At 41.9% G+C, this 16,919-nt stretch overlaps 1 protein-coding gene across 4 annotated transcripts in view; it reads right to left on the reverse strand.

Moving 5' to 3' along the window:
• The window catches only part of SREK1 (splicing regulatory glutamic acid and lysine rich protein 1), a 40,139-nt gene extending 32,208 nt beyond the window's left edge, over positions 1 to 7,931 (reverse strand). For 2 of the 4 annotated variants that reach the window (XM_037374577.1, XM_037374576.1), the window contains exon 1: positions 7,550 to 7,721. Coding sequence is in view for 2 of the 4 variants with exons in the window: in XM_037374574.1 (XP_037230471.1) it covers positions 7,550 to 7,710 (161 nt within the window). In the remaining 2 variants the exon portion in view is untranslated. Of the gene's footprint in view, positions 1 to 7,549 lie in introns of all 4 variants that reach the window. The other 2 variants (XM_037374574.1, XM_037374575.1) reach the window with 2 other exon arrangements.
• Positions 7,932 to 16,919: the final 8,988 nt, after the last annotated feature.

Below are 16,919 nucleotides of genomic sequence, written 5' to 3' on the forward strand. Positions count from 1 at the left end.
TGTAAGAATGACCTATTCAGAAAAAAAAACAAATAAAGGGCTAGAAAACATTCCTCTAAGGGTCTGTTTTTTCTCAGGGTGGTGGTGGAAGACACAACAGAAGTCTTAAGAGAAATAACTTAACAAAAGAAGATGTTATGAAATAATTGTGCAGATCACATTTTAATAAGGTTTTGTGTGTTTTACTTGAAATGCCTAATCTACACTGCAGTCTAATGTCTAAGAACCACTTGTGTTCTAGCCTCCAAGAAAACTTCAGACCATCTAGAAGCAATCGGTATTACACAGCAGGGCTTTCAACACCTAATGTAGACAGTTTGTGCCTCTCTGCTTCCAAACGACTAATTCTGCAAAAATCCAATTGTTGCTCAATAAAACGTACCAGTATTTAACCGCTCAAAAATCCTCCTACAGCCACATTTGAAGGTTTATCACTACACATGCAATTTTGAAGGCTTTGAAACACAGACTTCAACTGGGCGACAAGCATAACACAAAAGCATGACTGAGGCTAAGAATCTGATTACAGATGTCACTGGTCTCCTAGTAAACTGAAAACCAACTCTAATCTGTATGAGTGGCTGGCATACCAGAGTACATACCCAAGGCAAAAGACCTGTCACACCCTGCAAACCAGCTTCAGATTTCAACTGTACTGCAAACTGAAAGTGATCTATAAAAACTGGTCTTGGTCTTCTTAGTAACTGAGAAAAACAAGGCATACTTCACCTTCTCACAAAAGCCAATTTAAACAGCCAGCAGAAAGGTACCAATTCAATACTCTCTTGAACAACACACCTTCTAAATTTAAATGTAAGTAACTCAAAGCTTTTACAAGAAACACACAACAAAGAGACAAAAGTTTAAGGGAATATTCTTCTGCAGAGCAGGGAACACTGCATACCCTCTCATACTCTTGCATATTCAAATGTCGGCATCATCATCCAAGAGTGGTTTCTCAGAGACCTTTTGCACACGCAGGCTTAAAGGAAAGAGGTCTCCTTCCTACCTCCTTAACAGCCTCCATCTATTGCCACTTGAGCAAATTCAGGAAGCACCAGAAGTTCTGCAAATGTCAAACTGAGGAGCTCTTGTTAACAGTGACAGCAATTCTCCACTCCCAACATGGGAATTGAGATCTCTGATATTCCTCTGATATAAAGATCATACACAGGTATTCAAAACTTAAGGAGTTTTTCCTCAGGCTTTGTGACAAATTATCACTGTAACTGACAGTGAAGCCCCACTACAGTCACCCTCTTCTACACAGAAGTGGCAAATCCACATGGAGACTCTGGTGTAGTAACAATTCCTAGTACCCAAACTAATACTCTCACACAGGCTATGGCTGTAACATTACTTTCTTTTCTTGTTAATATTTTCATCCTATTTAACCATAATTTTCCAAGTAACTTTCATACACACATAAGTTTCTGTTACAATATTTAAGTTTTCAGCTTCAGGAAGAAACCAGAACTCACTTGGTAAAATCAGAAACCTGCAATTCAGTCATACTTGCTTTCCTCAAGATGGAAGTGAAAGGGAAAATAAGATAACAGTAAGTATGAAAACACACAACACAGACATCAGATTTTCTGAAAGAATTTTGCAACCATCCCTTACTTTCATTTCTGAGCATTTTTCATATAGAGTTGGGCTGGGCAGGCAGGGAAAGCATTCTCAAAGGGTCTCTGAATAGCCACCTTCTCAAGGTTAAAGCTGTGTTTATGAGACAGGGAAGAAGAAATGACCAAAATATTTGGTAATAAAGTGGAATAACAGGAGTCTTTGAGCACTGAAAACCACTTACGGTGCTCTTTAAGAGACAAGTCTTACAAGGAAAGGGTTAAAAAAGTCTCATGAAGTCCAAGTCTCTTGTGCAAATTTTTGATACCAGTGACCAACAAGGTTAAACCAACAATAGACAGATGCAGCATGATAAGAGAGAAATTCTGCTGCTCTTTTTAAAATCTGATAATCAAACACAAATTAAGGGTGAAGTGAGTGGATTAAAAAAAAAAACAACATCGCCACATAGCTTACACTGGTTTAACTGATAATATTCAAGGTCCACAAATAGTTGCTTTCAATTTTTAAAGTTTCAAAAGAAAGCCTTCCAGAGAGCAAATAAATAGCTGCACAATCAAGTCAAATTTGCAATTTTCTTGTATGAAAAAAAGTAAATACAAACAGCAGCCACCAGTAACAATCATTTGTGACCCACTGAAAGATGATTCAAGTTAATGTTTTTTTCATTAAAAGAAATACTGCTTTCAGTGCCAATGAAGTGTCTCTCACTGACCAGTAGCTAAAATTGGGATGATGACTGTATGGAAACTTCTTCAGTGCCAAGTGTTTCCAAAGCCCTCAACACTGAATCCGAGGGTGGACTACTTGCAGTTCACATACCTTAGGAATGTAACAGTAATAACAAAGTAGCATTCACTGCCATCTGCATAAAGTGTGAAAGCCTCTAATATACAAGACAGAAACTTCCCCCCAGAGAACCAGCCTTTCAGGCACATGGCAGCTATGAAACCTGTCCTACTTAAAGGGATGTCTGATTAGCAGTGACTGAAGAAACTGAAGGGCTTTGATCAATGAAGGGAAAACACGAATTGAAAAAGTTACTATAAAACATAGCATGACCTAACACTCATAAAGAAAGCTTTCCCAATCAATTTGAGACATAAAATGAAGGACCCTAACAGAAACTGGTACGTCAGGACAATAGTCTTAACATACTAATTGCTGGGAAATGTCACTAGGTTCACAAAGGTTGACGGGAATACTGAAGAGTAATCTTAAAAAGCCTGCATTTCATTTAATGCATTTAAAAACTGAACTGGTTTCTCTCTTCCTGTCCACATTTGCAAGCTTACAAGAACTTAAGTAAACTACTGAAACATTAATGTGCCTTCTATTTAATATAATTACTAAAATCTGAGACTTCCTTTTAGCTTTTGAAGGAAATTCTCTGTGGCACCCTATAAAACTGAGGTACATGCTAATGACAGGAAAAACGCAGAAAATGGGTAAAAAGGAACTCTCCTCTCTAATAATGTTAGCTCAGACAACCATAGCATATTCTTGTACTTTGCTCCATAACTGCAGGAGCGGGCTGGAAACTAGGACCATGCGTGGCAATCAGTTAGCTGAGGGGAATGTGCTCGAGCTTGTCTAGACAACAATCAACATGATACAGAGCACAGGGGAGTGGGGGAGGGATGGCGCCAAGGAAAGGTAACACCTTGCTGTTAATTGATGGTAGTTAACCACCAATCGGGGATTGCCTAGTATGCAAGGCTTAGCTTCAAGAACCAATCTGTTTAAAACGCGCAGCTTCTGAAAGTGTATATAAACTCGTGCTTCTGTACAATAAATTGACATTTGCTTGCATCAAGCTGCGTCCCGTCTCTTCATTCGCCGCACCTAATCACTGAAGCACAAAACCTATAGATGCCAGAGCTGAAATCCTTACTCCCTAAAGTCAGTGGTAGGATGCTGCACGATTAATTAGAGTGGAACAGTGCTAGCAAAGGAATTTCTTGTAAGATGGAAATGGTCACCTGATCCCATTCACCACTTCTACAATCCTCTTGGATTGCTCTGAGAGCAAAATATCAGAGAATTAGGAAAAAAGCATCCATGTTCTTTAATGCTTTAAATAAATAATCTGAGCACAGGAATGAAATGTACGTTAAGTAAGTCTGATGATAATACTACACTAGGAGGAGCTGCGGACTCCCTCAAGGGTAGACAGACCTCATAAAGAGATTTAGATAAACTAGAGAGCTGGGTGGGCCAACATCACCAACAGTATGAAATTTAACAAGAACCAGATTCTCCACCTGGGACAGGGTAATCCTGGTTATACATACACACTGGGGGATGAGAGGCTGGAGAGCAGCCCCACACAAAGAGATCTGTGGGGATGGGTTGATGGCAAGTTCAACATGAGTCATCAGTGTGTCCCGGCAGCCAGAAGGGCCAACCATGTCCTGGGGTGCATGAAGCACAGCACGGCCAACCAGTCCAGGGAGGTGACTGTCCCACTCTACACTGCACTGGTGTGGCCCCACCTTGAGTACTGTGTGCAGTTTGGGGCAGCGCAGTACAAGAAGGATATCAAACTGTTAAGAGCTCATCTGGAGGACAGCAACCAAGATGGTGAAAGGTCTCAAGGGCATGACTTAGGAGTGGCTGAGGTCACTTGGTTTGCTCAGCTTGGGGAAGAGAAGGCTGAGGGGTGACCTCATCGCAGCCTGCAACTTCCTCAAGGGGGGCAGAGGAGGGGAGGTGCTGATCTCCTCTCCCTGGTGACCAGCGATAGGACGCGAGGAGATGGAATGAAGCTGCATCAGGGGAAGTTCAGACTGGAGATCAGGAAAAGGTTCTTCACTGTGATGGTGGTCAGTCACTGGGACAGGCTCCCCAGAGAAGCAGTAACACCATCAAGCCTGTCAAGAGTCCAAGGTCATACGGTTTAGTTTCAGGTCGTCCTTGAAACTAATGATTCTATTTCCTTTTAATTAACAAAAGTAGTTTCATTATTAAAAAAATTTGACTATTTAATACAATCAGATTTTATGAATTAGACTTCAGCAGATTAAGGGAGAAAGTAGAAGGCTGACAGACATGACTGACTTGGAAGAGATGAAGGATAACTTATGCTTTAACTTAGAAAGATCATAGAGAAAATGGAGTCTATGTGCTTTAAAAAGCGTGTGTGTGTGCATACATCTGCATCTATGTTTTGTTGCTGCTGTGCATTATCAAAAGAACTGGAAGTTCACATCTATTAGAAATACAATCTATGCCCAGCAAAGGCAACAGATATACAAATACTATAGTAAATTTCTTAACATGAATGCCTATATTTTTAATACATGAAATGATGCATACAGAAGAGAACACAACATCACTCTTCTCTACAAACTCATGCTTGGCTAATCAGAAGTATTTTGTAAGCTGAATATTTGCAATACAAAATTAGAGAGAAAACAGGTTGCAATTCTACACAATGCAACATGTAACTATTTCACCTCATTACTTAATCTATTAAAAAGTCAGGATAATACTCTTTTAGTATTACACCACATATTATTCTTGAAACAAGAAATATTTGCTTTAATTTTTTTATCCATTTCTGTAATTTCTGAACAAAGGCTAGCAAACGGGGTCCCGGTCACAGTGAAAGCTTTTACTTAATTTAGTAACACACTCTCAGATGACTGAAAGCTACTATGTCACTTCCTCTTAATCCTCAACATGAAATCACTTACAAAAAGCATACTAATATTATTCAGTAGTCAACATCCATGAGACCTGTAGTCCACTAATTCAACTTACTGAATTATATTGTTCACGTAGGAAACTGGACTGAGAAGTGAGTTTCCACTGTTGCACAAAGGTAACAGAATTCATGCTGTACAATACATCAAAAGTTTGGATTTCTTGGAATTATTTTTAAAGCTAGAACTGAAATGACATGATTTTTTATCTGATGTTGACTCTAATGTAAAAAGCAAATTTCCCTTTTAATTAAGAGAATTGTTTTTAAAAACATCTAGGCATTAAATCATTAATTACTTAAGGAAAAAACAGTAGTAGAAAATAATGTTAACAAATTGCAGACATCTATTATAACATCTTTTTGCTTGCGACACCTTTGCTTCCCATGCACTCACCAATGAAACGCTACTCTCTGATTTTATCAAAATATTATTCAAATATATTTATTTTCAATAAATATAGTAAGTATACAGGAAATATAGTCAATAGGAAGCCTGTCTTCTTCTGTTTCACAAGAAGGGCATTAAAGTAAAAAATTATTTTTCAAGATAATAATTTGAAAGCCAGGTCAAATGTCTATAACTATTAGACATGGAAATCCATATTTCTTAAAAGTTATTGCATAGAAACCGTAAATAAAACAAGAGTAAAATGAGTAATCGCAATCCTGCGTCTTATCTCTGAAAACTAAACTAATTATATAGAATGGATGTTTACCACATTATAACCTTGACATTTCCAAGTCAAACCCTACTATGGCACTGGATTTTAGTATTATATGTGTATATGGACACTGGCAAAAATTTATACTTGGGCACAAACGTCATTTGCATACAAGTGTCAAAAAAGTATCTATCTGCTTTAACATCTATTATATAACAGTGAAAAATGAGAGCAACAGCTACAACAAAAAAAATATTCGGTCAGGAGAACACTCAAGTGTATTAAGCAGCAAGTGTGGAATCAGTCCAAAGTAAAACCCCAGAAAAATGTATAAAAATCACCATAAATCTATTAAAGAGTCTTTAAAACTCAGTAAGGCTGTTTTAAACATATCTCTACATGAATGGATGCCTATTACATATACTTTTAATTACCTAATAAATCGTATTTGATTTTTCTGAATGGTCATCATTGAAACTTACTCAGATGTAACGCAGTAACAAAAAAAGGATAAATACCAACTTTATTGCTATTTTTTTAAATTAAATTTTATTCATCTGAATGACTTCTTTGTATTAAAATTGAAGTATCTGGATGCGAATGACTCCTGCCCCTTTCTGCTATTTCTACTTAATTTTCATGAGAAAAAAGAAAAGATAAATGGTTTGAAAGGAAACGTCTGCCATTCATTTCCTAGTACAACAGATGCATTAAGAAAAAAATATTCTTCTACCCTGTTGTGTTGATGGTTTTCTGCTTAGGGAAAAAAAATACTGTTATTTTGCAAACCTCAGTATCTCCCATGTGAGTGCACCGTGCAGCTGACATAATGAGACCGGCTACGGTTTAGAGAAACGTGTCACGTCTGTTACTAACTCTCATTTACTGCACACGTCTTATCAAGGGCATTTCTGAGCACAAGGCAGGGCAGGTGCCGTCCCTCTGTGAAAAGCTATTTTGGCTTCTCTTCGCGCGGGCCCTTCTCGGAGAACAGCGCCCTTCGAACGGGGGAGGGGGGAAGCTGGTCCCGCCGGCACGCAGCGCCCTGGCAGCCAGCCGGGCGGGGGCGGGGGCCGGGCCTGGGGCTCTCTAGCCCAGCACACACGCACCCCCCAGCTCGGTCCGAGCGAAGAGAAAGGCGGGCCTCAGAAAGAGGGTTTGCAGGAAAAGGGGGGGGGGGGGGGGGCGGGGGGCGATCTGCGCCGGGGGAGCGCTCCGGGGCAGCCTAGCCGCACGCTTCTCGCCAGGCCTCTGGCGGTGGCTCAGTGCCCGCAGCCTACAGCGGGCGGTCGCAACCCCGGCCGCCGCCACGAGAACACTAAAACCCGCCGCTCCGGAGATATCGCGGCTGCCTCCCCCCTCCGAGCTGCGGCCGCCATCTTAAGTGCGGGTGAAGCTCCTTTCCCGGCCGCTCCAGCCTCACAAAGGGGTGGGACAACGTGAACCGCTCCCCGTGCGGAAGGCTCCGGTGCCCACACTCAAAATGGCACGTAGGGCCTTCTGCCTCGTCCCTCCACCCTCCCGGCCCCTCTAGGCCTCTTCCTCCTCCCAAGTCTCTATCGCTCCAGAGGTCGGCGCGGGCCCCACTTACTCCGGGGGATAGAGGCGCAGCTCCTCGATATCTCCTAGGAAGCCGAAGAGAGTCCGCATCTGCTCGCTGGTCACTGCCGAGGACAGGTTCGTGACCTGGATGACAGACGTGGGGCCCAAGGGGAAGCCCAGCGGCACCCCGATCCCTCCGCTGTTCATCATGGCGGAGCCTGCTCGACCGCTCCGCTCCCGGCAGTGCCACACACAGCCGGAGAGGCGGGCCTGACGACAGAGAGAAGCGCGCGGCGCCTGCCAGAGCGTCCTACCGCGCGGGCGCTCTAGGGGCGAACTCCACTGCTCCCTGGAGGAGTCTCTGGGCGGGCCGCCGTTGGGCCGCCGCGGGCTGCGACTCCCGGGAGAGAGGGCGTCCCCGCCCCGTGCAGGCCCGCCTCCGCCGGCCGCGCTCCCGGCTCGGCCGCGAGGGGAAGCGCCGCGCTCCTTGAGGAGCCGGCCGGGCCGCCGTGGCGGGGGCGGGACCAGCGCGGGGCATCGGCCCCGCCTAGAAGGGGGCGCGGGGCCGCGCGCGCGGCCAGGCCGTGGAGGGCCGCGTGGCCGCCCTGCCGGGCTGCCGGGGGCCGGGGGGGTACCGCGGGCCGGGGGGGGGCGAGCCCTGCGGGGGCAGCGGGCCCGGTGCCCGCCTGTAGTGACGGGGCAGGGCAGGGCGCAGGCCCGGGCGCCGCAGGCAGGCCCCGCCGCGGGGACGGCGGCGGCGGTCGGTCGGGGGGCGCCACCGCGCGCGCCCCTCGAGCCCCGCTTCCCGCTCCCGCAGCTGAGCGGCGGGGGTCGCAGCTGACACCCGAGTGCCAAGGCCCGGGCACAACCCCCCGTGCCGGGGCAGGCTGGGTCCGGTGACTGGTTTGGCATGCAGTCCGCCGTGTGTTCTGCCTTGCAAATCCCGGCACGCCCACCAGAAACGGAAGAGAAAAAACAGATTTCCCGTTTAAGTGCTCTTTTGGTAGCCGAGTTTAATAAGAAGCAGTTTGATTACCCTAGGGAATAAACCCTAGGGAACGGCACCCTGTGTTGAAACAAGAATTGCCTCAAAAATGAGTTCGTTACCCAGTGTGCAGAATCGAAGACCGAGTCGTTAAGAGCAGGAGACAGGGCCTTCGCTACGAAGCTGTGCAGGCGTGGGCACCAGGTGGGCTGGCACGCCTTGGCGGTGTCCACAGGCAGATTTGTACATGGACCGCATGAATATTAATTTAAGTTCCAACCCTCTTAACATTGACTGGATGGTAATCTACATAATGGTTGTGCAGTCTTACTGATTAACTACACGTCTTCATTGAGGAAGGCTCTCTTTGTGGGCTGGGGTGTTAAGGGTGTGATTTTGGTGTTATAATGGAGGTAGTTTGCCTAAGGACACATCTTTGGCTTCTTGTCCAACAAGCATCAGAAATATCTTGATTGCAAGAGTCTTCTGTTGCCAGCCTTCCAGCCTGTAATTGTCCTTCAAAGTTGCCTTATCCTAAGCAGCAATTCCTTCAGTTAATCATCTGTGATAGCTCTTTGCATGGGACACCCTGAGTCAAAATAATGCGTGCATTCTGTTTCTCAGAAATATGTGCAGATTGTTCAACAAAACGATATGTCCATGTATTCTGGTTATGAAATTTGATAGCAGAAAGGGACTATAGTAGGCTAAGTTGTGAACGGTTTTGTTATAACTTGACTGGGAATCTCCTGATGAAATTGATTGTACCTGGAGTTACAGTTCAAGTTCTTTTTAAATTGACCAGAGAAAACGAGACTGAGCACTATGCATGCGGATGATCACTGTTAAGGATCTAACTGCAGTCTTTCTTAGGTGGTAAAGAACTCCATATCTTGGCACTGAAAGATTGAACGTTTCAGACATTAATATTTCAGTTTTTAAGTCTTTCCATACCCCAAATCTGAACTGAGAAGGGACTGGCTTATCTGCTATCTGGGCTGAAAAAGATTGCAAATTTGTGATACTTCCCTGAGCAAGTAGGTCAGTTGTTACGGAATCTCCATAGATAAGTCTGGATAGTGCTTCTTTCATTAATGCTTAATATGTTACAGAATTTTAAGTATTCCAAGCAATTGTCAGAGATTAATTTAAAATGCCTATGCATGTGTTTCAGGTACTGCTTATTTCAAAATTATAATCAATGCACTCTTATTCTTTTTCAAAATTTAATCCATGTTCCAAAAGTACAAGATTTAAGATCAACCTTAAATCCTTTCAGCAATTGTGGTAGCTTTTAATTAGCCTAACTTCAGAGAAGTTTAACTGCAGAATTCAAGATCTTTTGTTATATATTGTGCAAAATTAAACTCTGGAAAAATTATTCTATTTATAAGAACATTACGTAAGGTTTTCCTGTGTTTTGACTAGTACATCTCATCCAAAGACAGTTAGCAGAGATGCAGAAGTTGTTACTGCTTTGAATATTCTTCTCCTTTCTTTTTGCATCTCTCAGTGGAGGTTACCAGAAAAATGAGCTCTAGAATTTGAAATACAGAAGTTCTGTAATGTCACAACTGACTGGGATATCCTCCTACAGGTAAAGCCTTTAATAGTACATATGATATTCCGAACTACTGGTCTGCAGAAGAATGGCTGCAGAAGCATGGCCTTAGAATCTCTGAAGATCTGCACAATCCAGGCCTGGTATTAGAATAGGCCTGTAATCAGAACTGTACTGAAGTTGCTGTGCTGAAGTTAACAAGAAAGGCAGCCTTGAGCTATTCTTGAGTCCTGAGGCCAAGTAATTATGTTGTGCCAACAGGCCGTGGCTGTAACAAGCTACAGCTGCTGGCAAAGCAGGTGCAGGGCCAAGAAAGATAGGGACCGGTATGGGAAAATAGGGACTAACAAACTACAAGGCTGCAGCACAGCAACACAATTAGCTACATGGATGGAATGCTTATTTTAGTCATGATAATTAGGGGTGTGAGAACCGCGCGCGTTTAGAGACTACTAACAATTATATTTCTGCTTTACGAATATGCATGTGTATGGGTTCTATACAAGTAGTGTTAGAAACTAATAAAGTTGAGCAAGATGCATAACTCATATTGAGCGTCTTCTTGACTCCAGCAAACCCTTCTTCCAACACTGGTCTGCTTCCCAAACACAAAACAGAAGCAAAACACTGTTTAAATTGAGTACTTCTCAGTCCCTGCAACAGTACAAAATTCACTTGGAAAGTAATCCAAATAAAAAAATAAACTTGGATATCAGAAGAATAGCAACAAAATGCACAAAATGCTGAAAGCCTTGGTTCACACTAGCTGCCATTAAAATGCCAGAAGCAAACAATGACTCTATTTTAGCTGAACTGTTCAAAATTTAAAACTATGTATGAGCCACTCCCTCTCCTATAATAAAAAACAGAGCTATTGGGGAAAAAAAAAGTTGAATAGAATGGGTAGACATGCAGAAAAGGGAATTGATGAACAAGTGACCAAACATCATCTTCATTCTAATCAACGTTTAACAGAACTCCATTAACATCTTACAGGTTGCTGTAGGCCAAAAGAAATATTTAGCTTTGACCAAAGTGGATTAAAACATGTAGGAGGTTCGTTCCAATTTTGCTCACCTGTTTTTAAACTTTACAGTAACTGTATCAGTGCACTTACATTCAGTAAATAAAGTCTTTCATTGTACCTTTACCTTGCTTGTATGACCAATGATGTCACATCAACTAGCAAAGACCAAGGCATTCCATAGCTGCAGTGCAGAAAACCTTCAGCTTCTCTCAGCTGGGTATCTCAACATCAGTCTCCTGAAAGTCCACACAAGAGATTTTGACTGAGCTCCAGACCTGGTGCTCTAACCATGATTTCAGAAAGATTTGCAGTTGCAGAGTTATCCAGAGTTGATTGGGTGCTTGGGAGAACAGCTCTACAGTCATTGCATTAAATTCTCAAAAATATGCGTTAACACCTTTCTGGAAGAGGAGAATTACTACTTAAAAAACCGTATTCTTAATGTGTAAAAAGATGGAAACTGTACTTGGAAGATAACTGATTTATCAGCACCCATTGTGTAGTCAAAATTATTTTCATTTCTCTCAAAGTTGCTCCAGAAATCAGGCAGTCATGGAACTTTGCAATTCATAGGGGTCCCCTGGTGAGCAGTTTTCAGATACCGTGAAGGCAAATGATAAACTATCCATCCATCAATAATATGTGTTCGTGAGGGCAAATAAGCAAACCTTTCTGAAAACAAGAAGTGGGGGTTTTGGAGGTACAGGACAAATCTCAGAATACGGAGCATTTGCTTGCCCTTACAACAACATACTTTTTCTGTTTCATTAATCAGCTGAGTTTCTCCTGTGTTTAGAAAATAAGCCTCCCTTAAAACTGCATTGTTCCCTTTTCTTTTTAGATTCTGAAAAATAACAGCAATACATTGCACTTGCAGACATCATGAAACTTAAATTCTATGTTACCTACATAAAGTCTTTAAACAAAAGCAACTATTAACATTTTGTCTAAGACTGTTTCCAGATCTTTCTGCAAGGTTTGAAAAGCATTTACTGGGAAATATTAATTGCAAATGTCAGCAGCAAAATACTGTCCATTCAGAAGGAAGTTACAGTAAACCCTGTATTAGGTGATCAGGAGAAAAATATTTTTCCTTAAAAGAAGTCAACTTCAGAGTACACAGTGGGTGGTTTGTCAGAGGTGGACATCAGCGTGATGCTTGCTATGCTTCCAGGGGTGGGGGAATGGAAATCAAATGAGGTAAGGTAAAAGCAGGGTACACCTATCTGATAGAAAAACAAATATTTCTAAGTTTTAAGCAATTTATGAAAAGAAAAAATTAACTTCAGATTCAGCTACTCCTTGGGCAGTGGTAAAACTTGCCTCTGAAAATCCCAAGCCCCTGAGACCAGTGAGAAATTCTGAAGCAAGGATTGGTAGAGGATAATCAGGTTAAACAAAATGTACACACACAAGTCCATGGGACTTAAGGGATGCTCCTGAGTGTTGAGGAATCTAGCCACTGTGAGACCATCATTAGTTATCTTTGAAAGGTTGTAGTGTTTGAAGGAGGTGAATATCACCCCTAGATTCCAGATGGGCCAGAAGGAGCATCTGTAAAACTACAGGCCAGTCAGCCTCATCACAATCCCCGGGAAAGTGACAGCACATGTCATCCTGGAAGCCGTTTTTAAACATTTTAAGGACAAGAAGCTGATTAGGAGCTGTGGGCGTGGATTTGTGAAGAGAAAGTTATGCCTGAGCAGCTGATGGCCTTCTGCAATGAAATGGCTCCACGAACAAGGGAAAGAGCAGCTAAATAGCGTTTATCTTGGCTTTAGCATGGCTTTTGTGAGTGTGTACCGTAACATCCTCATAGACCAACTGATGAAGTACAGATTAGATGAGTGGGCAATCAGGTGCATTGGAAGCTGGTTGAACTGCCCTGCTGAAAGGGCCGGAATCAGTGGCACAAAATCCAGCTGGCAATGAGTCCATAGTACCCCAGGGTCAGTATTGGGTCCAGTTCTGTTACATTGTCATTATATTTTCATTAGTGACCTGGACAGTGGAATGTTGGGCAACTTCAGCAAGTTTGCAGATGATAAAGAACTCTGAGGACTGGCTGATACCTTAGAGTGTATGTGCTGCGATGCAGAGAGTGACCTCAAAAGACTGGAGAAATGGGCTGACAGGCATCTCATACTGTTGGGCAAAGGGAAGTGCAAAGTTCTGCACCTGGGCAGGAATAACACCATGCACAAGTACGTGCTGGAGGCCAACTGCGCTGGAAAGCTGGCTGGCAGAAGAGGACCTGGGGATCTTGTTTAGCAGGTTTAACATGGACAAGCAATGTGCCCTTGCTAGAAGGCGGCCAACAGCCCCCTGAGCTGCACTAGCAAGAGCATCACCAACAGGTTGAGGAAGGTGATCTTTGCCCTCTCTGATCAGCACTGGTGAGGCCACATCTGGAATGCTGTGTCCAGTGCTGGGCTCCCCAGCTCGGGAGGCTTATTATCAATGTGAGTAAGTACCAGATGGCAGAGTATAAACAAGACAGCCAGACTCTTCTCAATGGTGTCCAGTGACAGGACAAGAGACAATGGGCACAAATTGAAACACATTAAATTTCATTTAGTCCTAAGAAAAAAACACCCTTTGTTTTACTGTGAGGGCGGTTGACTCCTGGAACTGGTTGCCCAGAGAAGTTGTGGAGTCTCTGTTCTTGGCTATGTTCAAAACATGGCTTGAGTAACCTGCTGTAGTTGACCTTGTTTGGGTGGGTTGGAGTTGCACTGGGTGATCTCCAGAGAGCCCTTCCAGCCTCAGGAACTCAGTAATTCTGTGAGAATGAAAGGTGCTTTCCTGAACTGAGTTAATCATTCTTAATTGGTAAAAAGCTTGGAAGAATACTTTTTGTTACCTTTCTGTAATAATGGAGATATTCTTTAGTAACTGCAGGATGTCTTTGAATGTCCATTACATCACTGCTGCCTTGCTCAGAATATCTGTAGTTAGTGCAGGTCTACGGTTGGTGGAATCGTTGTTCTTTGATTATTTTTTATGTATATTACAGTACCTTTGAGCTACTTCACTGATGGTTTCCATAATCATGTATCTTCTTCAAAGGGAAAGTACCTAACAGACTTTCTTCCTGTCATTGCCAAACCTGATGATGAGAGGGAACCAGCAATGCTTTGCTCAGTTACAAATACACTGGACAGGATTGGGTGGAATGTGATTAAAGAGTGAGACTAGCATTACTAATTCAAACAGGAGAACAAGCATGAAAAATGTCTTTGTTTTTCTATTCCTTTGTAATAGAAAGGAACAATGCTTGACTTCTACCAAGATCCAATTAAGAACAAACTGCTTTTCTGCCAGGAAAGCCTAGCTGCCAATTTCTCAGTAAGTGCTGTAGCAAACAATGTCTGGAATTGCTCAGTAGATCATATGAATTTTGGCCAACTTTGTATTGGCCAAACAGCACATAGAATATCACATATATTATTACCAACCTAATTACAACTAAGATAGTCTACAAAAAGCTTTGCCTGAGAAACCTTCTATGGGCACATGAAAATCTCAATGAATTCACATCACTGCCAGCAAAATCAGCTAATCTCAGAGGTTTATACCTGTCATACTATTTGTCTGCATCTCAAACTGCTTTTCTCACTTGTCAGAATATTTTTCTCAGTTGCCAGTTATTCCTTATGTGGTGTTGTAACTGTTACTCACCTGACTTGCTCAACAGTCTTAAATGAAGAATGACTGATTGGTACATTGTTCAGGGAAGAACCTCCCATGTGGTGGCAGGATGGCCATATGGTCCAGTGATACTCTTTTCAGTGGACATCTCTCAGCTGAGTTTGGTTGTCAAATGACTAGATGTTTCAGTGTAGGCTACTTGCATACCAACTCATGCATTAATGCATTTGGAAGATGCTAAGCAACACACTCTTTGTTCTTTTTTTTTAAGTCAGGCTTTCATAATTCTGCAATTATGTACTGATCTCAAAATAAAAAACCTAGCAGTCTTTAGGGAAAAAAAATGTCCAAAATTAAAATAATCATCGTATAATGCAGTTTGAATTTAGGGAACTTCTGACATCTTTATGAGACTTTGAGAAAAGTGAATGGTACAAATGTTTAAAATACTGCCATCATTTAACCATAATTAGCACCTTTTGTTCTCATCAAAGCATTCAAGTTATGTTCAGTATACTACTTTTTATTCATTTAAGATGGTGAATTTCTATGTTTAACTTAATTTTTCAGTATATGAGTGATGAAAAGGCATGTGTCAATCTGGTGAAGAGATCCAAATAGAAATAAAGCATTTTTCTTCTGAATGTTCTTTCACATGCAGTACTAGAATGCCACTAAAACCCAGTATATTTGTATAGCTTTTGCTGCATAAGGTTGTTTCCATACATGATAACTACAATATGTGCACTACTGTACGATCAAAATTCCAATGTTTTGTATAGATGGGTGATGCAGGAAACAGGAAACAAATGTGTCTTTTCCAACATGACTATTCTTTCTCTTGTGAATTAATCAAAAGGCATAATCTTTAAATGCCAGTCTTCTACTACTACTCACAGTAGACCGCCTGTTCAGGCTGACTGCTGCTAATACTCTTATTTTCTCAGGTTTTGCCCAGATCTGTGCTCCAGGTCAAGATATTTTTCTGGTTCTCATAATGGTAGGAATTTTACTCTTTGTAGGAATTCATGCAGGGAGCTTTCCAAGTTCTGCATGTGGCCAAAATCTCAGTTCTGAGAACTGTTTCTCATCAGAGTAGGTGATTAACATGAAATCTGAAAGCAAGAGTGTATTTTTTGCCTAAGTCTACTGTTATTTCAGCACATCTTATTTTGAAATAAAACTGCACATGGAAGGAGGATTTTTGAAATATCTAATACAATTCAGATTCACACCTTAGTTTAACTTGAACTACCTTTCAAATACAAATTGGAAAATGTTAACTGTGTAGCATTTCATAGACTTCATTTAAACTCTGACAAATCCACAGTTCTTCCCGAAAGCTAGAGATTGGTTTCACCCCTTTTCCATCATCATTCCATTCGGATTTATCAGGTAGCTGCTCTCTTTTTTGTGTATGTCTTAGTAGAATTTGCTTGGGGTTTTTTTAAGACAACTGTTTTTTTAAGATGATCTTACAGAAAACAAACTTAATTCTATGCAGTAATCCCTAATGCACTACATCGGTAATCTCAAAAATGATGTAAAATACATTTACCAAGATCTGTTTTTCACAAAGCATGAGACCGATTTTATACCCCTACCCAGAAAATTATAAAAATATTTTTGTAGCATAAAATTTCCCTAGTAGTAGTTGTTTTACACAGATGAAACTTGATCTAGAAATCTTAAAATCCTACCTATTGAGATTAAGAGATGTACTCTACATAGTCCATGTAAGCAGCTGAAACCCTTTCAAACTTCCTGCCTCTGGATGGCATTTGTCTGTATAAACTGGCATGGCTAAACTGAAACAGCTGTGAGATTTCTGCCTCTGCTTTTTATCTGTATTATAGCAAGCACATGAAAAAAGTTAGGGTTATTGTATTTAGCATAGCAGTATTAGTTGTAAGAGTCATATTAGCAACTATATGAGTGTTTTATAATGAAGTTTCCCTTCTCCCCTTAAAATTGCTTAAATCAAAGATGGGATAGTTTTTCTCTGCTTTCATAGAATCATATAGAATGCTTTGGATTGGAAGGGACCATTAAAGGTCATCCGGTTCCAACCTCCCTGCCATGGGCAGGGACACCTTCCACTAGACCAGGTTGTTCAGAGCAGCCTGTTCTTGAACGCTTCCAGGGATGGGGCATCCACAACTTCTCTGGACAACCTGTTCCAGTGTCTAACCACC

Source organism: Falco rusticolus, chromosome Z (genome assembly GCF_015220075.1).
Source record: "Falco rusticolus isolate bFalRus1 chromosome Z, bFalRus1.pri, whole genome shotgun sequence".
Lineage (NCBI taxonomy): Eukaryota > Metazoa > Chordata > Aves > Falconiformes > Falconidae > Falco > Falco rusticolus.